The sequence below is a fragment of the Anopheles funestus genome, chromosome 3RL, assembly GCF_943734845.2.
Source record: "Anopheles funestus chromosome 3RL, idAnoFuneDA-416_04, whole genome shotgun sequence".
In the NCBI taxonomy this organism is placed as follows: Eukaryota; Metazoa; Arthropoda; class Insecta; order Diptera; family Culicidae; genus Anopheles; species Anopheles funestus.
The window spans coordinates 78,340,865-78,364,904 of record NC_064599.1 but is presented as its reverse complement, the minus strand read 5'-3'; the positions used below and the strand labels follow the sequence as shown (position 1 = coordinate 78,364,904).

Below are 24,040 nucleotides of genomic sequence, written 5' to 3'. Positions count from 1 at the left end.
TTTGTTGTTGCAAAAGCAAACAGGGAAGAAACAATACAATAAAACCTGAAACCATTTTTAGGAGCCACGATGTGTGTGGCCACATCAGATCGGAGGGAACGAAATTGAATGGTCATTGGCAGGCTGACTTTTGCTGTCTCAGCTCGTACTCGGAGGTTCCAATTTCATCTGTCGCAAAAACAAACCAAAAAACCCACCCACCCACCGGGTCGGGGGGAAATCCGCCAGATGGTGTAAGCGATCTTTGGTTGGTTTAACGTTTTTTTTTCGGGGTGGAAATAGTGCACAGTCACAGTCGTAACCTTAACCGTACCCGGCCAGTGTGAACTGTCAGCTTTTGTGTGAAACAATAAATTTGATTGGCCGGGTACGTGGGGAGACCCTGCTTACTATCCAATGGCGCTAATGGTAGTTAGTTACTGTTTATGAAATGGCAATCGTTCGCTGGGTTTTATGTGATGTCCACTGAGCCATCATCCATCTGCTGGTACGTTTGGGATGTAATCGGTGGCAATGAAATTACACGGTGTACGGTACGGAATTGGAATGATTTGTTATTTTTTGCCGTACGGAAAGGAAACGTACGAAATGAAAAACATCAGGAAATGCTCTCCATTTATATAAGACGATTGGTTTTATTGGAAGTTGAACATTTAAATGTTTTTAAAAGATTGAATTCCAGTTTTGAACTTCGAAATTGGAATCTATCAACTTCAGGAAGGACACAATAAACTGATTTAAATTCTGTTATTAGCCTTGACACATTGGGTTTGAGATTTGTCTTTTGAGGTTAGGTTACAGAATGGGGACAATGCCTAAATGAGAAATTAGACGATAAACTCCAAGGATTTAAAGTTCTTCTCGCAATATTTTTAAAGTCTCATTCTCCATATTTCCTGCTAGTAAAGCAAGACTTGGACGATGTTTACAACCACTCTCAACAACACTGACATCTATTTCTGTAGGCAATTCTAAGTCCTTCTCCTCAACAAAAAAAAGTACTCACCAGCAAACCGTTTTAAGCCGTTCCTCTTCCGCGTCCTCGATCGACTTGGTGCTGTTGGGATGGCTTCTGGCCGGATGCTCGTGCTGCTGTCTGTGATGGTGCTGATGCTGATGCTGACTCATGTCACCGCTGTGGTATTGCCCACTGCCACTGCTCAGTACCGCTGCCGGATGTGTGGCCATTGTCGGATAGACAGAGGAAGCGACCGTCGTGGTGGTTGTAGCTGCCACCGACTGGCCTATCTTCGCCATGGTGCTCTGGTACCGGGCCGCACACACCTCGTAGTCTTTCTTCACATGCCGCATGCACGGTGCATGTCTAAGAAAGTCTGTTGACGGGGGACAGGAGTTGAATTGTCAATGTCCAACCAAAAAACCCCAGGAAAACCACATCCGACACAACATTCCGGTGTACACGGTAGACGATCGAAGACGATGAGAACAAGAGAGAGAGAGAGAGAAAAATGAAGAAAGGAAGCAAATAGATAAGGTTAGGAAGGGTTTTTTTCTTGCGGTGCTCTACGTCGGTTTAAACTGTGAATGTCAATTCAATTTGGGTTCTCTTCTTTCGAGTTCACCGTTTAGCATCAATGTCGTTCAGGGTTCGTCCTGTCGTTGACATTCGCTTGCCCCGAATACGATCAACGATGCTATTGGTGAAGAGAAATAGAGAGAGATAAAATGAAACTAGCAAAGAAAGTAAACGAAACGGTTTTTTTGCCCATGACTAGTGATGAGATGAGAAGCTATAGAAAAGAATGGCATGAAATCATTGCAAGCGCATGAATAAAGTATACATCACACAAAACAAAATAACAAAAAAACAATCTCTAAACAATCCGCAATGAAGAAGAAACTTTACCCCAATAGCTCATAAAAGCTTTTCCTCTACGGCATAAAATGATACTGACCGGAAGAACGACATTGTTCAAGCCGACTTACACAGACTGATGCGCTGAGACGACAGTACAAAACACCAAGCCTAAGAGCTCACAATGTGGTTTCTTTGTGCCACAATGGTTTGAGGTTTTGTGGATAACGCGCGGTGAGAGTAAATTACTCAATTATCGATATCGGAAAACCGGGCTTGTTTCCTTGGGCGTGACATGATTAGGCGTGTTAAACATGATAGGGTTTGACCTGCCAATGAATTTTGACCCAGATTGATTAAACAGATTCTTGGAGTTTGGTTTATTGGGTTTTAGTAGCTTCAGCTTGATCCGAAAGGCAGGAAAATTGGAGCATTTTAGGAATCTCAGCTTCAAACTCAAATTTAGCGACTTTAAGACTTTAACAAAATTGCAATATTTACAACACAAAAATTGTTAGTAAAGGCACATTAAAATGTCCATAAAAATATAACATCAGAACATCAGATCCTGTTTCCAAAGAACATCATGTAAACAATGTACTTGAGATTAATTTTACTTCTTTAAAAGCATACACGTCTGCAAAAGTTGTAGCACAAACCAACCCTTATCCGGTGGTGAAGTAATAATTTCCACCACTAACTAAGAAGGGCCTGAAATTGCTGAAGCTGTGCAATTTCGTATGGCGTTGCTTCTTAGCGTTTTCTCACACAACAACGCCAGAAGTTAGATTCTACCAAACGCAAAACCCCGAAGCGCAGCAATCGCTACTAATTAGCAGTGTATAAGAGGCAGGTTCACTTTTACCCACTGCCACAGACAAATAATGAATTATCCGCTAGAGGAACATCCTTTTACCTCCTTCTGTTTCTACCTCCTTTTGGCCTAAAATTTCATCTTCCCCACTCAAAAAATAAAACCGGCTTATAATTAAATGGGATAATTTTCTTTCCCCACTTCCATCTCCAACGTATTGGGGTTCCGGATGTGCACTTACTGACAAACAGTTTCATGTACGATTTGTCACACGTGAAAAAAAGCTCAAAATGAAAACCAAAGCTCTGACTTCCGCAATGCGCAATCCGGCCAAAAACATTGCGTACAGTTCAGATTGGCGAGAGAGATTGTTGATGAGTATCACCTTTTTTGGTTCTTTCTTTTTTGCTTCCCTTCCTACAATGCTCGAAGGGAGATCATTAACCAACGACGTAAGGCAAATCGTTAGCATGCACAACACGGTGTACGCATTGAGAAATTAGCTACAACCATCAACAAAACAACAAGCACAATCTCGCACACCGTTTAGCTCAATTTTCAAACTTGCAAACTTTTTGCTCATTCAACTTGACTGCTAATTGACGATTTGCCGCTGATTTTCCCCGCTTAGCGTGAGAAAGTGCGCAACGTTGTGGTGGAAAAACTTTTTCTTTTCCCTCCTCTTCCAACATTGACGTGCGGTGCCGCCCAAATCACGAACCAAATGAGATGGAAATGGTAAAGTTTTACTACGACTTTTGGTTAAAATCAGAGGAAAAAAAACCCGGAGCCAAGGTTAAGACACACGCCTTACCGGATATAGTGTGTGTGGGAAAAAAAACATTAAAATGCGGCCAGCTTTCTTCGCAACTTTCCACAACAAGCGCACATTTGTGAATAGTCTGTTGGGCAAACATAAGGTGTAAGTTTATTTCTTTCCACATCAATGCCTAAACGTGGTGGGAGGGCGTAATGTTTTAATGGTTAATTTTTGATTCCCGATACGTTGGTGCACCACCTGGAGCGTGATTTGCAGGCATGGGGTTTGAATTTTATTTTCCCTCTCTTTCCCGATTTGCTAGGATATAAACATCCTGTTGCTGCAATTGAAAGGCAACCAGGGTTTTGCTTTGATCACGTTCACAGTAGACCATTAACTTTCATTATGGGACAAAATATTTTTTCCCCAAAGCTTTTTTCCCAGTAAAAGGCAGTGGTGTGTTGGGAAAATTGTGTGACCATTTTGTGAATTTTATTATTAAAAAAAATGAATAATACCCATTATAAACGAGTGAATATTGTCACGTTTACTATAAATAAAATAAATTGTTAAGCAAATTGCATACCTTTAGGCGTTTTTACTAGTTGCTATGGCTAAGAGGTTGTGTGATTTAATACCGATCTTCTAAAATTTTTTTGAGTTAATTACCAAAAAAAAACATTGTTAATATTCTTTTCTTGCCTTTGGGTTAAACATTTAAAAAACTAATTAAAATTACGCTCAATGACATGCATTTTTTACATATATTTAAATAATATTAATTAAATTTATGTTTTTTTTCTATTTAAAGGTTGTATCGTCTCGAAAACCCTCCACTGTGCACTTAGCAGACCACTTAAGGTAGGTTTATTATTTCGGACACTCGGTAAGGTAAGTTCACTATTAGTATCATACCATATCATTAAGCTTATAACCGTGATTGACGTACGGATTAGACAGAACTTCATCAGCACTTCCAAATATTCGCAATCTCATAATACCAGCACGTACACGCTAGTAGATCAGTACATTACGGAATATTTGTGGGTCTTTATCTGCTTTGTGATTCAACCAAGCTAACGAACCGCGACGTGTCTGAGAAACGTACAAGCTGCTCTTGTACGCCGGGCTAGCTCGACCAATAACTAACGCCCGTGCTACCGATACGAACCGACACACCAATCCATTATAGGACCGAATGTCCAGCAGAACGCGCGAACGAAAAGCGTCCAAATCTTTCGTGATAGATGCAGAAGAATTCCATCACCGTATGGTGACCATCGCGTCATCGGTGTGCCTACATTTAGGCGCCAGTATCAGTGTCCGTCTCGCAACCAAAAGCGAAACGGAAATAGAATATGTGGCGCACGTACGTTACGTAGCCATCGGTCGGACACAAAACACACGGTTAGTGGCTGGTGCATCAATATACGTCCACACGTACGTCGATGTGCGGTGGAAAGCTGACAGTTTGAAAGATTGGTATCATATTATTGGTTCGATGCATATAAATCCAGTTTAAAGGTGCCGACGTAAATCGGATTGCATTCCTATTAGTGTATGTGTGTTTGTGAGTTGGTGTGTATGTGGGTGTCGTGTGCTACTTAGCCTCTGGTAACTTTCCCGGTGAGTATGGGAAGTATGCAATACGAAAAAGCTTTCTTTCGTTTAACTTTTTTTTTCTTCTACTTTTGCTTCTTCACATCCCTCCCTGTAGTTGCATCCTGTACTTATAGGATACCTTCCGACTTTGGACAACATCGGTCATCGTTAGAGATGCATCTCACCCACCCACACCCACACACATGCTCACACAAAGCAGCATTCATGTTGAAGTCATCGTCGTTTTGATGCATGAGCGGACGTGTGATATTGGGTACGTGACACTGCTCCAAATGGAGGATATCATCAGTCAGGGGAAAATTGATAAGATTTCCTTCCAACCAAAGGGGTCCGCACGTTGGCAGGCTCTTTGTTGTTCTTGTTGTTCCACGAAACTGTCCAGGGCACTGATTCCATAACCGGGGACCGGGTGTGGGGTGCATCACCATCGGAAGTATGCTTTTGTATCGCAGTATCACCGGCAGTGCCGGCACGTTCACAGGGACGGTACTGTGTGCATCCTTTTGAAGGTGGCCCCGAGTGTGCCAACGTCAACGAACCCGGTCATACTTTCTGACGCATGGTTATTGTGCTTTTAGCTAACCATTGTCCTCGACGTTTCCAGTATACAGTGCAACACATATGCGGATGATGGACAGGCCGTCTGGCAAGGGTTCTGGATTGTGGACGGTGGTCGGAATGCTTTCCATCACCTATATAGCACTGGAAAGCTGCTCCAGGTTCAGGAAGTGATGGAACGCTAGAAAACGTCGAGAAATAGAATAACACTCAGCACGGGGGCTTATCGATAAGGCATCCGTTTGAAGTTACAGCTTATCCAGAGCATTATATGTATTTCTGTCTGCCCTCAGCATCTGTTTTTTTCTTCTTTTGGGTGTCATAACACCTCCTAAGGAAGGTGATGACAATTCCGCAAAAAAAAAACAAAATCATTTTACAAAATTGATTGCATTTTTTTGCAGTACAGCATGCATTTTTATACCCACGTGGACAGTGTGCTTGCGCTAGCCGTACACGCATAAAACACCATGCGCCTCCATGTGGTTTTAAGTCACGTACAAAGTTGGGCGTTTTTTTTTTGTTCAATCACATCATCCAATCACATTACAGAAAAATAATCGTTATTGCATTTATTGCTTCATTTATTCTAGAGAGGAGTTTCGTTTGAAATTAACATTTTTTTATTAGGTTAATATTCCACAATCTTCAGAAAAAGAAAACGAATCTCTCCTCTCTATCTACTCTGACTCCGTGTATGAAAAATTGACTCTGTCGAGACTCAGGTCGAGTCCAGTCCACTCCGAGTTCGATCGAGTCCGGACGAGTGCGAATGGGTCCGATCGATTCCAGATGAGTCCGATCTACTTCGATCAACTCCGTTTGAGTCGGAAGGAGACGGACTCGACCAGATTCAACAGGAGTCGATCCACCCCTCTCCCCGCTCACTCTGCCGGAGTCATTCCGACTCCGACTCCAGCTGACCGAGCCGACTCCGGCAAAATTTATAATTTACCCATCACTAGTACTCAGTAGATTTTGTTTTAATTGTTTTAATAGTTGTTTATTGTACCACGGATAAATCCCACCAGGTAATGCGTCTAAATTCACTTTTCCAAACTTCACTCCTAACTAGCGGTAAAGCCACCAAATAACGTGGCGTGAAGAAAGCGTAACCTCATTTACTTGAGGCAGTAGACTAGCTTTCCCACACACAGAGAGAGAGAGTGTTACTAAACGTTAGCTAAACGGTTGAGTTTTGGGTCGATGATGAACCTCATCACGTTGAAAACCGTCCACTGGACGATTCTAGGCTGAGGCGTTGCACACGCGCTCGCCAACACTTTCGCCGCCGACAATTTGTTGATGGGAAGTAAAACTTTTCTCGTTAAGCCAAACACCGGGCTTTACGATACGCTTCCGAAGGTGCATTCAATGGAAACACACACATACACCGGTAAAAGAGCAAAACCGTCGCAGTGGTGGCTACGAGGAAGCTACGTAGAAGGGAAATAGTTTTGCGGTTTTTAGAAGCATTGCCGGCAACAAGCCATTGAGAAGGTAATTTCCATCTCATCCCACAATTACTTCCCATGATTGGTTCGCGATGGTGTTGATAGTGGTCACCGTGGGAAGATGGGAGACGAATCGTCGGTATGTGGTTTGGGGGTAGTTGCGTTTAAGCCACTTGAATATGAAAACAGCTCAATTACAGCTAATTAAGACACAACCAGCTAACCAGCAAAACAAAATAAAGCAACAGCAGAAAAACGAACACGAAACACTGGATGGAGAGGAGATTCTTTCGTCGGCGTTCGGGGCGCACACATTCGTGCTGTAATCCTCCTGAAGGGCTAATTTTATATCCACGAAGATTCCGCGAAAAATGGCGTGGGGAAAAAAATCGAGGGAAAGGGCTTTTTTGTGTGGGTTTTTGCTTCACTCGTTCACTGAATAGACAGAGATGGAAACTGTGATACGCAGCAGCAAAAAAGCAAAACGAGTGGCAAAAGTTTTGCCCGGAGGATAATCAGCGTAATTTCCTCTGGCCAACTGCTAACCATGGTCACGAGTGGTTGGCGACCGGTACGACGAGCGTTTGATTGTTAAGCACTATGATGAGAGGCTGTTAATGATCACCTTACCTTCTCGATAGGCACTGATTGCCGGTAATCGTGGGATGAGGGTTTTTTTTGTTGTCACAAATGAACTGCTGGGAACAATTCTGGATTTTTTTACATAAGCCAGCTAAGTGGAATAATGATCACATTTGCTGTGACATGATTGTAATATTAATGGTTCAGTTCACTATATTACGATTGCAAGCTAATTTGTTCAAGGGGCATGATGGATTGTTAAAATTTGCTGCGAAACCGCCTAAATGTATGCAATTTATATAACAAATGTTTCCTTTTAAACTCTTGTCCATATTACTCTTCCAAAACATGTAACATTCGTCTGTACGACACTGTTTTAATTACTCTTCAACCAGTGTGTCACTGTGTACGACAAATTATCTTCCCCAAAAAACCGTATGCCATCGGAAAACGTGTGACCGAAAATGAACAACCAGCCTGTAACGGTGGCACACCTTTTCATACGCACGGCACCCGGTTACGTGCTGACGCAGACTAACCGCAAGACAAACTATCCACGGGCATGGTGCCACAATACAATACGAAACAAAAACCACAATGAGCATGACCGGTAAAGAAAGAATGGACGGAACAGAGATGAAACACATTGATATAATTATTACAATACGTACGTGCCTTCCTGATATGGGCCTTCCTCGCAGAGCTCGTGTATCACTTCATTAGTGCCGTGGTAGAGTTTGTTGAAGTGGTCCCGCTGATGAATATTCATGCAGCGTCGGGTGTAGCTTCGTATACAGTGCAGTCCGGTGTGAAGATCGCTGCAAAGGTAGAAGGAGAGGGTAGAAGAGAGCTATCACCGATGTGTCCACTACTTACTACTATGATTTAGATGATTGCATGTTGTTGAGGTTGATGATAAAAGGTTTGATTGTTTTGTGTGATCGGAAAGTATATCATGATTTTAAACATGTTTATCGATATTTGTTTATTATCCTTCATTCGTTGATCAAACAAGCCGAATTTTGCAACTACGAGTTGCTATAAGTTGCTATAAAATAATACTTTTCTTTACCATAAACATTTTTTTTTGATTATCACTGTAAATGCATGAGTCAACCCTTCACCAAAAACTTTCCCTTTTTGTGTTAATGCTCTAATGAAGTGCAGGATTTTTGGCAACATCAGCCACCCCAGGAGAGTAGGTCAAAAAAAAAACCAAGCGACTAAACGCTTTTTATTCCACCCGTTTACCGAAGGCTTGACAAAAGGATACGGCGTGCGTGTCCTCATTTGGTATCCTGTCCGTAGCACAACCCAAACTAGGTCGGTTCGTTCATTGTTCGTGGTTCGCGTTCGCTAGATCCAGCAGCACACGCCGATATGGATGCTGTAGCGCAGACAGCGAGTCGGCGCTTGATTGAATTGATTTACTGTATAATGAGCGTCGACTAGCCACGATGTCGCCATCGAACAAGGGACTGGCGCCAGTCTAACGTTAGGGCTTACGGGAGGGGGGCAGGAAAGGAAAAACAAAGCGAAAACACATTTCCACATCGCTGGCGGTAAGAAGCAACTTGGATTATGTTGATGGCGAAAGTTGCTTGGGGTTTTTGCAGATAGGACGAACAAAACAATGAGATTGGAAGTCAAACAACACGAGAGTAGTGTACGAGCGTAGGTTAAAGTCTCTTCAGATTTCTTTCTGAGTAGATGAAGTGTGTTTTGGTAATGAAGGTGTGGGAATCTTTCTGTGATTTTGCTTTTGACGTATAACGATTATTTTTAACTTTTACTTTCACTTTAGGCAATGCTTTATTGATTTTTCTGTCTAATAAATACGACGGAAATATTTTTTTAAAGGCGCATTTTTTTGCGTCTTTGTCTGCAATATGAATATGGTAAAGATACGGAATTGAGTTAATATGAGACAAATGAAAGGTAAGAGATACTTTTGGGTTAAAAAATAGATACAGTATAGATCCTTCCATTTGATTGAGTATAAAAGCACAAAAACGAATATTAAATTATGATTCGTTCCTCGCATTGCATACTTTTAGGCGAAAATTTACGTTTTTCAAAAGCTGATGTTTTAAAATACAACAGACGAAATTGCCATTTTTTTTATAGCACCATTTTTAATTTTATTTTAAAATACAACAGAAGAAATTGCCGTTTTTCTTTATAGAACCCTTTTTCTTTTAAAATATTTGTTGCCATTTTTTTTCTTGTAAATCAACTTTAAGTACCGTGGAGCCCAACACGTTAAACAGAGAGTTGAATTAACGTCTTTAAAATATCAACCCATTCAATGGGTCGATTAACAAAAACAACACACTCACAAACTCCACAATCATGCGAGTGGGATGCATTTGGGGGAGGGAATGTCGCTCTCAACCAAATCTAATCTTTCTACTCCTCGTAAATCCATCTCTTCGCATATCATTCATACAACATCGAACGTAACGTTCCATTCATCTTAATCATAGGGTACGATGCGAATAGAAAAGCTTTTTGGAAAAAAATCATCCCCTCATACCATTCATTAAAATGTCGAAGGGCTGTCAGCGACGGGGCTTAGATACGCGCACCACATCAAACCTATCATCTCCAGCTGAAAAATTACTCTTACACTCGCGTGTAAAGCGCACCCTACGAGTCATTATGTACGTATGAGTGTGCGTTTGTAAACAATTATTGATTTACACGCATGCTAATTATGTCGCACACACACACACACCTTGTTTGTTCTCGTTTGAGGCAAATTTTACAGTTCATGATCTGATAACGAGCCATAAAAATGAACAATATCCATTCCGGGTGGTCTGGGTGGGCTGCCTGTTCCGGATGGTGTGTTTATACGGTTGTTATTCATTAGACGAGCGACGAGCGGACACTGACACTCACATCCTACGCGATAAAACCTCACCGCCCCAACACAGCCGCACGCAGACAAAATGGCGTGTGCGAAGGTGAATAAAATGTGAGTCCTATAAAACGGTGACCCGGCGGGCAACCGACCGGGGGGCGTACGGGTGGTATGGGGTACAGCACTGAAAATGATGGTGTAATTTGTCTCAACATATCTTCTTCTGACATTTCCGGCTGATGCGGCAAGTGAAAGCGAGCCGGAATGGTTTCGTACCGGTAACAAACATTTCGTTACATTTGGCATGGTAATCATTTTGTGGGGCATAACCCCTTTTTTCGGTGGTGACTTCGTGATTACTCGTGGCATCCTTCATGGCAATTCGCTTATCAGTGGGGGTAAAAAGGTAGCAACACATTCTCTGTTTTACGGGTGTTTCGTTCATATAATTGCCAACCCATTTCCGGTTCCGCCGCTCTTTTGAACGTTGGACAAACAAAGAAGGAGGCGGGAAGGGTTGGGATGATACCGAAAAGGAAATGGGCTAAATTACTCCCTTTAAATTGAGTTAATTTCATTAGGAAAATTTCATAAATTGAATCACTCCCCGTCCCCCTTTTTGCATTCATTTTCATACACAACCAGAGCGGAATGAGTTTGCCAGCAAAAATGGCCAAAGTGAGGTTAGATGTTGTTACCGTTGCGGGTGTGCTTGTGGGCTCAAAATAGGCTTAGAAGCTACACTCCCGGACACGTGCAGCCCAGTTGGTTGCTGGGATTTTTTTGTTTATTTGACTAACAACTTTGCAGAAAAAAGAGAAACTTCACCATGTGTGTGTGTGTGTGTGTGTATTTGTGGCCCTCATCGTGTCCAGGAAGGGAAGGCAAAAGACTCGCAAACCATTGCGCGAATGTCATTATTCATTCCGCACGTCGCACATGTGTGTGTGTCCGCAGGGGGAATGTCAACCAAGCTGCGGCCACCGTCATACTTTTGAATGGGCTGCTACCTATCCCCCTTTACCCCTTTTTTCTCACTCCAACCCTTTGCCCTTCCAACTTCTTTCGCCTTTCAGTCGGGAAGTTGGCCGGAGTGGAAATTATGCCATCAACGCCGTGTTTCGAAGACAAACGCATCCGTGGAGGATACGATAGATAGAACGATGTGGCACGTACACAAACGGCACCGTGAAAAACGGGACTTTTTGGGGGGAATGGGGTTGGGGGAGGGGGTGGTGCGTGTTTTGTTTCGTACCCGGGATAGGTTGCTTTCGTCACATGGATTTTTGGCTAGCGTTTGCCGAAAAGACACACTGACCGAATGACTGACGGGGATTGCTAAAGCAGCCTAGACGTAGCGAGATAATTTAAGCGACAAAATAAAAAAACACACACAGAGAGATCTGTTTCAGAACTGCTTTTCGAAAACAGAGGTACTGTTAAAGGCACAAACAGTACAAAACAAAAAAAAGACAAACAAACAAAAGCGAATGGGAACTAAAACAGTTTCCACCCGCGTACACTTTTGGAAAAGTTAACCTGTGGTGTCCTTGTGGGCGCGCGAAGCTATGGCGCCGAAACCGAAGCAGGAGCAGCTTTTGTCATAAATTTTAATTACGTACCACATGTGTTAGGTTATACGAATGTACCATCCTGTAGTTTGTACCAATCGTATGCGTATGTGTCTGGCACGTTCGTAATTTGTTTTATCCGTTGTTTTTTTTTTGTCCCCCGGCTAAAGATTTTCTCGCTGAATTTTACATTGAAAACATTTTATATAATGTCATTAATATATTTACGATCGATCTTAAGCGCGTTTAGTTGGGTTATGATTTTCAGTGTATGAACAAACTTCGTTTTATAGTGGCAAACTACAGTGAGAGACATAACAATGCGCACATCTCATTAATTTGAAAATTAATTTTAAATTGTGGAGTTTTAATTGAAGCAAACACTTTGCTTTTTTACTATCAGAGTTACTAGCAACAAAAAAAATCATGGAAATTTAAAAAGAGAAAAATCATGAAAATACAACTTATTGTATGTCTCAACTCTTCAAACCTCCCATATGTAAACAGCCCGCTCATTTGACGTTCCATATCAATTGCACGCGATTCAATATCGATTTTTGCCGATTGGGTAACATATTTGTTGTTTCGATATTAACTGCCGCGTATTTCATATTCGTTGCATGCCATTCTCTAAAGTGGACTCGCTGCACCCTTTCATTTACGTTTACTTAATAATGAATGGTACATAAAAATTCGTTTTCAAACGAATTCACAACAGCCGCATAAAAATGCTAGAAGAAAAATGTGTCTAATTCTAGCTGTCAGTTTAATTACACCAACAAATCCCAACTGTAACCCTGTTAGTGCTTCACAATCCAGTCCAATAAGCCACCATGCGGACTTTGTACGAGTGAAACGTAAGTTTGATTTATAGAAGACGTTGTAACGTTGCAACAAGTTTCCATTTTCGTAGAACTAGATAATTAGCTGGTATGAAAGAAAAAGCTTGTGAGAAAAGAAAATCAGGTCGTGCTGATTCAGTTGTTTTTTGTTCGTATGCGAAGAGGCGAAGATAAGTTGAGCAAGGGAGAAAGGATTATACCAAAACGGAAGCTGCTTTAATTAGCTTAACTTCAAAATATAAAGATTCTGCATTCTTAAGACATTTTGTGCTGCAACCGTACATTAACGTAAAGTGCAATTCTATTTCTTTACAAATATTTTTCATATTTTATAAGCTACCACGAAATATAGTTTTTGGGTTGATTTTTTGTCTTAATAACTAAAAAAAGAAAAGAAAACTAGTAAAGGTTCAAAGTAAATCTCAACAAAAAAAACAGAAGACCTTAGAGTTATGTTACGCACTGTTGTATCTGTTATTCCGGTGCAAGTTTACACTTTTGGCTATGATTGAAATCTTAAAAATCAATTTTAATTTTACATGCCTGCAAGAAAAATATGCAACAAAACCTCAGCTTACGAAAAAAGCCAAGTTCTGCCTACACACATCCCCACGGTCACGGTCTATCTCGAATCTGTTTCCATTTCTAAAAGCAACTAAGCTTCGTTCTTCGTCCTAGATTGTGCGAAAGAAGCAACTATTCGAGTGTGTAATTGAGTGTTTGTTTGTGGGACCGTGTTCAGTTTCACGCCCTTCCCGGTTTCATCCACCTTGCAGGGGATAGTTATCGAACTTTGCCGGTTCGAAATGTTTCCTTTGCCACAGCACGAAGGATCGACGATTACACACCTAACCTTCTTCTCCCTTCTTGAAGAACTTGCGAAAAAGGGTTGTGAAAGATTAATCCTTCGTTTTTCTTCGCAATCCTTTATACTGACCTCCCTTTCTCTCTCGCTCTCGCTTTCACTGTTGTCTCGGTGTGTGTGTGTTTGAAGTCGGAGGCGACGTGTGACATGAATGAATCCGATAAACGAACGGTCTCCAACGACGCCTCCAACGACTGAATTGAGGTTCTGACACATTTGCCTTACTTGACATTGGTCGTACGATGACATCGTCCGACACCCTCGGGGAGGGGGGCAAGGTTCTTTCGAACAACTTTACAATATACATACTCGTTACTCCATGCCCGAGAAGCGGCAGCAGCACTTTTGTGCTCCGGGAAGTCCATTCCAAAGAACAGCTTCTAGAAACGGCTTCCAGCTTTATCTCAATCCCTTTTCTCCATTTCCGGTCACTTTGTTACGATAACAACTGTATCCTTTCCCAGACACGCACACACACACACACATGTACCGGATCGAGTCCATGGTCCGGTGTATTTGCTTAAGTCGATTTGCTTTTCCCCTTTTCTGCATAATCGTCACTCGAGTGGGGTTTGACTGGAGCGTCTACGGTGACACGGCACGAACCGGGTCAGCTTTTTGGTATTTGCTAAGTACATCTGTTTGTTGCCACTGTTTTGGGGAGAGGTGGAGTTGGATTTGAAACGAGCTTTACGGTAACTTACTGGCTCACACCACCAGTGGGACCGCAAAGGTCCAGGGACACCGTCACGCCAGGCTCTCGTGCTGGAAACCGGCGTACGGTTTGATGTACTGGACACGTGAGTACATAAACGAGACCAGCAGACCCCGTGTGTCCCCGACCGGTATCTTCCGCTCTACAAAACCTCCTCCTCTTTGATTGTGTACCCTTCAATGGGAAGGTGGTTTTGCTGGTTCATTTATATTTCATCTGATTTGATATGTGAACTTTTTGGCAGATGACTAAGCTCCGATGTGCGTAAAAGTGTGTTACACTGTCCAGCTGGATGGACAGCTGGAGAAGTTGTGCCGTGTTGTGTTGTATCTATCTACAGCCTGAGGGTCCCCTTCGCCGATGGATAGATGCACGCTAGTGTCGTGTCTTTGCACGGCAGTTCCCCTAGACCAGCTATTCGCAAATGGATTTCGAGCTGATGCTCCATTCCATTCGTCTCCCCAAAAGCCTTTGGCCTTTCTACGGAGGACGGGGTGGAAAAACGTTCATTCCACCAAAACGTTCGAGTAATGTTTATTTATGTTGAAATACATGTTTTATTTGTGCCGAGCAAATAGCAATAGTTTCGTTGTACCAGTAACGACTGCACCGCGAGAAGACATGGACGAACGGTTGTACTTCAGGGCGTACACCCTGATGGTAAAGATTGCACCCACACCCATACCGGGGCCAAATGCAGAGTAAAGAAATGGGTTTGCCGTTCCCTTAAACCTAAACCCACATGAGTCTCGTAGGAAACCATTCGAAAGGAAATTGCTACGTTTCAGTCGAACCTAAAACGTTGTCCAGGCGGGATGAAGTTTCGAGGGCAATTGCATTTCCAGCCGCTTTTCCCGGGAAGATACTACGAAGGTTTTTGGAAGAATATTGTCGGCCACCAGCATCAACTGTATTGCTCGTATGGGTTTGAATTATTTGCAATATCCTTCCTCCGAGAAAGAGTGGGAGGGTCGGTGCTATGCATTTTCTTATTGAATTTTTCGTTACAATCTTCTTGTGGATATTGTGCTCAAGGTTCGGTGAGTCGCTTCTTTGATAGATTCTTTAATTCTGTTTCCCTCTGTACGGGTTCGATAGGATCTGGTGCGTAATCTAAAAGAGCTTTGGTACTATTGAATGCAACATTCATGTTGAGTCTATTGGAAAAAAACATGCTGAACTCTACTGAATTCCATTTTTTACCATCCTGGATATTGCGTGCGGAATGATAAGGTTAATGAAAAGATGCCCGAGAGTGTTGATGTATGATGAACTCTATTTTTAATACCACATATGAAGAATGCCACAAGTGCAAAACCCATTTGGTACTGATGATGATGTATGCAAGGTTTGCAGGTGCAGGTATCGTGATGATGAAAAGATTTTCAATAGGAAAATAACTTTCACCGATGGGGTGCAGTGATATTGAAATGATTTTGGGATGCCTTTGGTAGAAAAGCTCAACTTCTACAATTGGAAACTTTGAGCATCATGGAAACGGGAGCAGTTTAGTGAAAGCAATAACGTTACGAAAGAATTACGTTCATTATTATTAAATTCCTAAAAATATTTTTATTTTTTTAATGATGCTCATCCAAGATACAAGATCTCGATTATCTTGAGGAGGTGTTTAAAGTAGCTAAAACTCCTTGTAAAACTCCTTGATTGTAAAGTACATACATTGTAATATATGTATGTAAAATACAAGCTTAAGTGATCTTGTTCTACCTGTGAAAACAAAAATTAACTGTGATAAATCGAAAACGCCTGACGTTATGCAATTTAGATACATAATATCACTCTTTAGTATTTGTTTGGTGTTTTCTTCACCATTATTGATCAATATTATCATTCAATTTGGAACTGTTTAACGGTTTATCAACACAAATATGTGAGTAATGAAAACGATATGCATTACATGGGGTAATTAGACGAAAGTGTAAATACGTGATTTGTTTATATTACGCTGAATATTATTAACTATCACTCATGTCGCCATTTTTTTAAATACAAGTAGCTCAGTCCCTACTACCCAGTGAATAGAAACGAACATTCATAAAATAAAATGCTTAATAAATTTATCTAATTTACCACACCATCACCAATCGATGGTCCAAATTAGATTTCTTGGAATTGCTGTTGGTGTTTGAAATTATTGGGTAAATTTGAAATTAAACCTCCCATTTGGCTACCGCAAACTTTTCCCATCGAATAGCGAATAGCTCATTTCTCAGTCACTCTGACACCGGGTTTCTGTTTCTGTAGATGGTGATCGTACACCATGGTACGATTGACAGACGTCGTCGTCTTTGCCACCATCATCATCGTTCTGGCTCTGGAGATTTTTCCAAGTGACGATGGCAAATTCTCTGCCAAAGCGAGAGTTGATAGTCGAAGGTAGCTTCGAATCACTTCGTACGGGATGCACACACTTGTCAACCTTTTGCAATCTAAACCACTTCTCGGGTAGTATGTGTTTGGAGAGTATGGTGCGCTGTTCACAGAAACAGATTCCATGCAGCTAGAATTCGAATTTACCGCGCGGTTCTCGTTCTATTGCCACATCGTGCCCGTAAGTCGCCACCCGAACGGTCCACCGGAAATGTGTTAAAACGTTAAATTAGAAAAGTTTCTCACTTCTAATTATTCGCCCGGTTCGAGTCTCGAATATTATCACGACACTTTCGCCCGTGGGGTTGGTGTAGAATAGTTGCCCAACAGAGAGTGGGCAAGGTGTTGTGGGGGGTGGTTGTGAATGAACTCGACGACAACCCCGAAAATAGTTTGACGCTTTCCGTTTCGACCCCCGCCCCCGTCTCCGGGATTTGACTTTCTGCGTGCCTTGTGTTAGCTCTCGCTTTGTTTGCCCCATCCGGTCAACCGGACGTATGGCGGTGGATACGGTTTCGGTACAGCCCAACCCGATCGTTTTGTTGTTCCGGCGGTTTGTTTTGAGGTTTCCCTCTACATGCTCGGTACAAGGGAGTCAGTCTTTTCCGTAGTATTCCACAGCTGCTTCCGGTGTGCGATGGGACGTCGAGCATGTTGCGGGTGTGTGTGTGTCTGTGCACGCAGTACAACAACAGCATGTAGCATGTGGTTCGACCGAACTTCAACTGCATCCGACCGGATCGTTCTGTGGTTTTTGGGTCGGAAAGGGCTAGCGAACTACCAACAAAATCCCCGCAATAACGCCGGTGTGCAGATGGATGGAGTACGAGTGCCCCTATTAGTGTTAAAGATGGTTGGGGCATGGGGTTAATAATTCGCCCGCTTGGAAACGGTTAGCAGCCGGTGAACGTTTTACCAAACAGTGGGAATAATAAACCCTAATGCTGGGCCAATGTGTTTGTGGCGTGACTTGAATGCATCTAGACTAGAGATAATGCTTCAACAGCGATGTAAGCGACTGCAGATTGCCTTTTAGTACCGATTTGTGTGAAATATGATCAATTGCATACTTTTAGGCGTTTTGCGAGTAATGAAGATTCAGTTCACACCTTGATCTTACACCGTAACGATCTTTTCACGAGTTTCAATACGTTTTACAGATAATATAAATAAAAAAGAAGAACCGTTTAGCACCAATATCAATCTCAACGTAATCCTCTTGCAACAACAGTCAATTTTGTCTATCCATCGCCTCTTTAGCAATAGAGCGTAAAAGTGATTACAGTGCATCAGTTGCCAAAGGTTAATAAGAAGGAAACCGAAAAACCCGATCCATTGATTGTTCATCAAACGATGACGATGTTACAGAGGTCTCCCCTGTGTGTGTATGAGCGTCACCAAACCTTAACGATCCAGTCTGCAATCCATACTCGAGCTCGTGCAAAATCTCGTCCATAGACTGTGTACGTGAGGGTACGTGATTACGGTTTGCCGGCTAAAATTGACCGACGACACGACCAGCACGAACCAGTGTCGACCAGCAGTTTCGGGTGCCGCATGGGATAAAGTTTAGCCTTTCCAGCGTTCCGAGCGAATACCGAGCAGGGCCAACAACGATGCTGCTACGATTCAATGAATATATTGGCGGAAGATGATGGCCGGTGTGATGATGAGGCTACCACACCACGTAACAGAAGGATCTAGGGATAGTTAAGCAAGGGGGGGTTTTTTACTCACGGGCAAAGTTTATCCAGCTCCTCTTTCTTGGTCACGAACGACAGCTCCGATGTGGCCGACAGGACCTGCAGGGGTCTCGTGCACTGTACCAGCTCCTCCTGTCCACAGTCCTCGGAAAGAACCTGTCGTACGAGCGCTGGAAGAACATGGGAAAGGTTAAAAATATATATATATAGAGAGAGAGAGACCGTCAATGTGAGTCAACGTGTACCGGATGCATCGGATGCACCGAAAATGGACGTGCGTTGGATAAGGGAAACGATCGTTTCTTTTTGTGAGTGGGCGAGTATGAGGGCGATTAGGACAATTTCAATCATGATACGATGCCATTCCGCGCAAAGACCTTTCCTCCTCCCCTTGTGTGTTTTTTCCCCACACAAGAAAGCTACAAAACTGATGACCCCAAAAGAAACGTCCAGTCACAGACATGGAACAGGTACGGAGGTGTTTTTCGGGTGGTACGATACATCTGGCGCTTTTTGCACACATCTAACCCAAAACCCACTGGACTAGCTCTTTGAATGAGCTCGGTTGAGCTCGAACGTGCGACATACCCCGAGCAGTGTCTGTCCGTCCCTCGGTGGCGATTCCGATCAACCGTTAACATTGATAGGTTAATCGTCCGGTGGCTTAGTAAGCGAATTTGGTTTCATTTTTGCGGTGCATCCTTTTTGTTCTGCTTTTGGATAAAGCTTTGGACGCTCTGGATTAGGATGTCGCTTTGCTCGAGTACGTCGAGTGTCGCATGGATGATATTAATCTCATGACTCCCAACCATTTAATAAGCTGCGAGACCAGTTTTCGGGCACATTGAGTTAGGCTCGGAAAAACTCTCGTCGTGCAATTTATGTCTTCTCCTGAGAGTATGCATTTGTGGTACAATGTTATAATTATTTTAAAAAAAAACTTTAAAAAGAAACCTTTCAAATATTTTATAGTAAGTGTGCTAATGCTTAAAAACTGTTTAAATATTCCACTTTGATGATAGGAATAAAACTCAGCTAAATTTATTTTAAACTTAATAACTGAAGCGAATGAAGCTCCCACCATCGCAAGGGAATCGATTGCAGGTCAGTGAGCTGAGGTCAGTTCCTATCAGCATCGCATCCCACTGCTGCATAGCTTTTGCTTCGCTCAACCATGAGAAAACTGCAAATTTACTACACCACTCCACATCGACTAATCTCTTCCATTATTTAGCTACGCCATTTCAATCAATCTATCCTGAAGCACTCATCCCATCCAAGCTGGTTTTTGGGGAGGTAAGGATGGGTACAAGCAAGAAGTACATCTCAATTAAGTCCATCTCAAACATGGTCCATTCCTCCCATGTTCCCTACGCTTTACTGGGCAAAACTGGAGATGTCTCGATGGAAAGATATTTCTGAGCTATTTCCTAACCCTAGCCCTGTGTGTGTGTTCTGCGGAAGACGATCCGACATTCTGCAATCCTGTTTTCAGTAGGTTAACTTTTACACTTCCACTACCATCACTCAGATTCCCGTGTTCAGCGTTATGGGCTATAATAATTATCGTTATACCAAAATCCATGCTTTGCATAACGCTTTCGAACCGTTTCACTGAGTAGGTAATTGATTTCGAACTAAAATTTAATACGAAAGCCTGGATTTAGACCATTACGTTTGAGGGTACGAGTTTTTACACATACACACAAGACTCACAAACATACAACACACACACACACGACCATACGTGATAAATGCTTATCGAGCAGTGACGGGATCGTTTAAACCGGGAGGATGCATTAAAAGCCTTTTCGTCGGTGGATGGAGGTGCCTGGTGCTTTACGATGCAAAAGATGATATTCAAATGCGATTATGCAGCAGGAAACAAAATTTCGATCTATTTTAGATTGCGTCGCGGTGTTGCGTGAATTAGCCGATAAGCGATCGGGAGATGGGAGATTGTTTCTTTTTTGTTTTCGTTTCTGGTTTTGTTGATCGTTTGTAAAATGTGCATCTAAAGGTGAATAGAGATTTATTTTTTATTGGAAAATTTAAAGATACGTGGATGAAAAGTGTGATTTGATGTAATCGTTTGATAAACAATTTAATTCAATTACTAGCTGTAATATATTCATGGTTCGATTTCCGTTGGATGTTTTTGCTTGATATGATCTTTTTTTTGTTTTATAGATAAAAAGGGATGATGGAGTGAAATTTTATGCATAGAAGTTATGCCATTACTAAACAAGAATAAGAATTTTTTATGCGTTTAAAATCATTCACAAAATAAATTATAACATAAAAGGGTGTGAACCAAAACGCCCAAAATTATGCAATCTTTAGTACGAAATGATATTTTTTCTGTCTATTAATCAATATAAAATTTGAATTTTTTAAACTTTAGCATAATTTAGCTTCCATTCCCAATTTTTATTGCAATTGCATTCAACTAGTGTCACATTTGGTAGGTTCTTGCTGAGCTCACTAGAGAATCGTTCTATGGAATTTACTTGTATTCCTTTCTGCTTGCTAAAATCTAGGCCTGAAAACACGTACGTACCTCAACTCGTTAAAGTTTCGTTCAGTGCCTAAAGCGTTCTATCCAATCAACCGTACCGAACCACCTCTCAGAGAAAGAGAGAAAGAGAGAGACCTTCAGAATGCTTCACAAACCCATACGCGACCAAACTGCCGATGATGGGAAATAAATTAATTTATTTAATTATGTATTCATTTTTCGTGCTCAAGCGGCCCACGTTCCACGATTCGGCTCGTCTAGTTTTCTGGCTATGATCGAAGCTTACCGTGAATGTACTTTGCCGGTAAGCTCACTAAGCGGACACATCCGGTGTGCATCCGTGTCGGTAAGCCGAACATTGTTGTCACGGTGCAACTAATTACCGGAAGATTATGAACTCGAAGGCCGCGGATGCATCCGTACCGTACGCATCGTAGCCGGGTTTTGCGTGATGAGCATGTTTCGCGCGTATGAAATGAAATATCGGAACGGAACAGCCATACATACGTTTAGTATTTTTCACTTCACTGGCACACTGGGACATAGCTGTGCCGGAACCGTGCTGGCACTAGGTAAGAGATTTTAATTACAACTACTCACAACCATATTCAGTCCATACCTTTCGGCGTACTTTACGCACCAAAACTGCCTACTTATGCACATAAATTGTCCACGGTCATGGTTTTTGAACGGAACAATTCACATCGGTTGCCAATCGCTCTGATAAGTAGATACGTTTGAAAGAGCTTTACTGCCAACGGTGAGGGTGAAATAAAATGCAGCACAATCATTGTTACGTCACTCCCTCTACACTAGGGCAGAACTGAACAAACACTAATCCCCTAGTAACGGTAGACACACTTCAGTGAGCAGATGAACTTTGGCCAGAATAAGTTATGCTGTTCAGAAAAACACAAACAAGCTTAGTTGAAGCGCAATGCGCTTAGGTGCGATAGTTATTAAATTTTACAAAATATAAATCTAACGCAACAGCATGTACTTGTTTAGAAGCTTAAAAGGGCCTAATTGAAATCATATAATTGCTAAGAACAGCATATTACGGGATGGGATTGAAACATACAAATGAGTTTCGATGTGCAAAAAATATACATCGAAAAAGCATCGCATATTTTAAGTAAAAATAAATTAAGGATTAAATACAATAATTTTTTAAGTAATGTCACTCTTAATTACTTAAAATAATTTATGATAAAACTGATACCATGATAGTATTGTTAGGAAAGAAGAACGAGTTGGTAACACAAAATTATTTTCTATTACGGATTCCGGATTACGGTTTTCCGAAAGCGCCCTGTAATGCAATTTTCTTTCTGAGCCTTAACGGCCGTTATGTCGACTCTATGTCGACCTTCGACATTTTTACAACAGAGCACCGACTTACTTCTACTACAATTTTCATCAGTCATTTTGTCCCCTGAGCGACATTTTTATGCCAAAAAGTCATAAAACAAAGTTTCCAAAAGTTATCAAAGAAATAAAAACTTATAAATAAACCAAAAAATATTCAAATAAGTTCATAAAATCACATTCCTTAAACAAAATCAACGTAGCAGGAAAAAATAAAACACTAAAAGAAAATAAAAACCTAACCGAACATCAAGGACAAGTAAAACACAATAAACTACAAATACAATCTATTACAAATGAAGCAAAATCAAACAAACTTTTCACCTCTTCATAAAATCAAAATCACTCTAATGAAGCATATAAAACACAACAAAACACGAAAAAATAACATTGCCTAATCAAGTAAGTAAACCACTGTCTCTTGTTTCTTGTGTTTATGTTCAATCTATTAACTACTTTTCAATTTTTTTCTCTTTGTCTCTCTACTCGCTTCATCATCAACCGTGACAGCAGATGAGGTTGCAAACTATTTGTTAGTTTCTGTTTGTTTCCTTCCACATTTTTTGTTGCACATTTGTTGGTCTGTCTGCGTTTGGCTTGTAGTTAAATTAAGCCAGTGAGTGTTGGCAGGGATGTTTCGTGCAATGGTATATGATCAATTCACTGCCATTTCACTCTTTTATTTTGCACTGAACGGGAAAGAGTAGATACACAGTATGCAGGATTCATTGGTCCGTTTTTCCCTCTTGCTCCAAAACCAGCCAGGATGCACTGTTCGAGGTCGGGTGAATTTTAATTAAATGTGCAGTGCCGAGAGTTCGCCTTTTTTGCGTTCTCGCCCGTGTTGTTTATAGTTATATTTTCGGTGCAGTGTTTTTACGCTCCAGCTCTTCTGAAAGAGAGGGAGAGACGGAAGGGAGGGATTGTGAGTCGCGGAAGGAAAATATTGCAATCACAATTGCACACTATAAGGCTGCACTTTTGCACCACGCTCACGTATAGTAGTTTGTGGGTGATTGGTTGGTTTGGTTGTTCGGTTTGGATTTGCCATTTGTCTTCCGACCGATTCTGGGCCACGGGATAACGGATGAGGGCACCTTCGCGTCAGCCATAATTGTCCGCAACTATTCACCAACGCCGCATTCACCCATCGCTTCACCCGGTCGCTCCCAACCGGACATGCTCATTCCCAGGTCGCAAGGGACGCCGTAGCGTAGGGTCTTTTGTTTTAAAATTTTATTTGATTATTTAACAACAGATGAAATCGTTAATGAATAACGAGCCCGACAACATGGGTATTGCACGCAAAGCAGCACGGATGACGAAGCGTACAAAATGGAACATTATCGATGGCGGAGAGTCTCCGTTCCGTGGGTCAGTTTTGTTGCGAAGGGACAGTAAAATATTCCTCCCAACCTTCAGTTGTACTTGTACCGTACAGCTTGTTGCCATTTTATGCTTCATTCGGTTTTACCAATGCCGACTGTACGGGTGGGACGAATAAAAACTCCCGAGCTTTTAAGGGCGAGCGGATGATTTTCCAATCGTGTGCAAGATGCATTGGAGAATGACAAAAACCCATTCCCCCCTTGCT

General features: G+C 41.8%; 1 protein-coding gene across 1 annotated transcript in view; it reads right to left on the bottom strand.

The window, feature by feature from the left end:
- The window catches only part of LOC125771642 (uncharacterized), a 45,855-nt gene that overhangs the window by 4,854 nt on the left and 16,961 nt on the right, over window positions 1-24,040 (bottom strand). The window contains exons 3-5 of the mRNA XM_049442460.1: window positions 18,595-18,730; window positions 8,283-8,425; window positions 1,007-1,334 (exon numbers count right to left, since the gene is read on the bottom strand). Coding sequence (XP_049298417.1) covers window positions 1,007-1,334; window positions 8,283-8,425; window positions 18,595-18,730 — 607 coding nt within the window. The remainder of the gene's footprint in view (window positions 1-1,006; window positions 1,335-8,282; window positions 8,426-18,594; window positions 18,731-24,040) is intronic.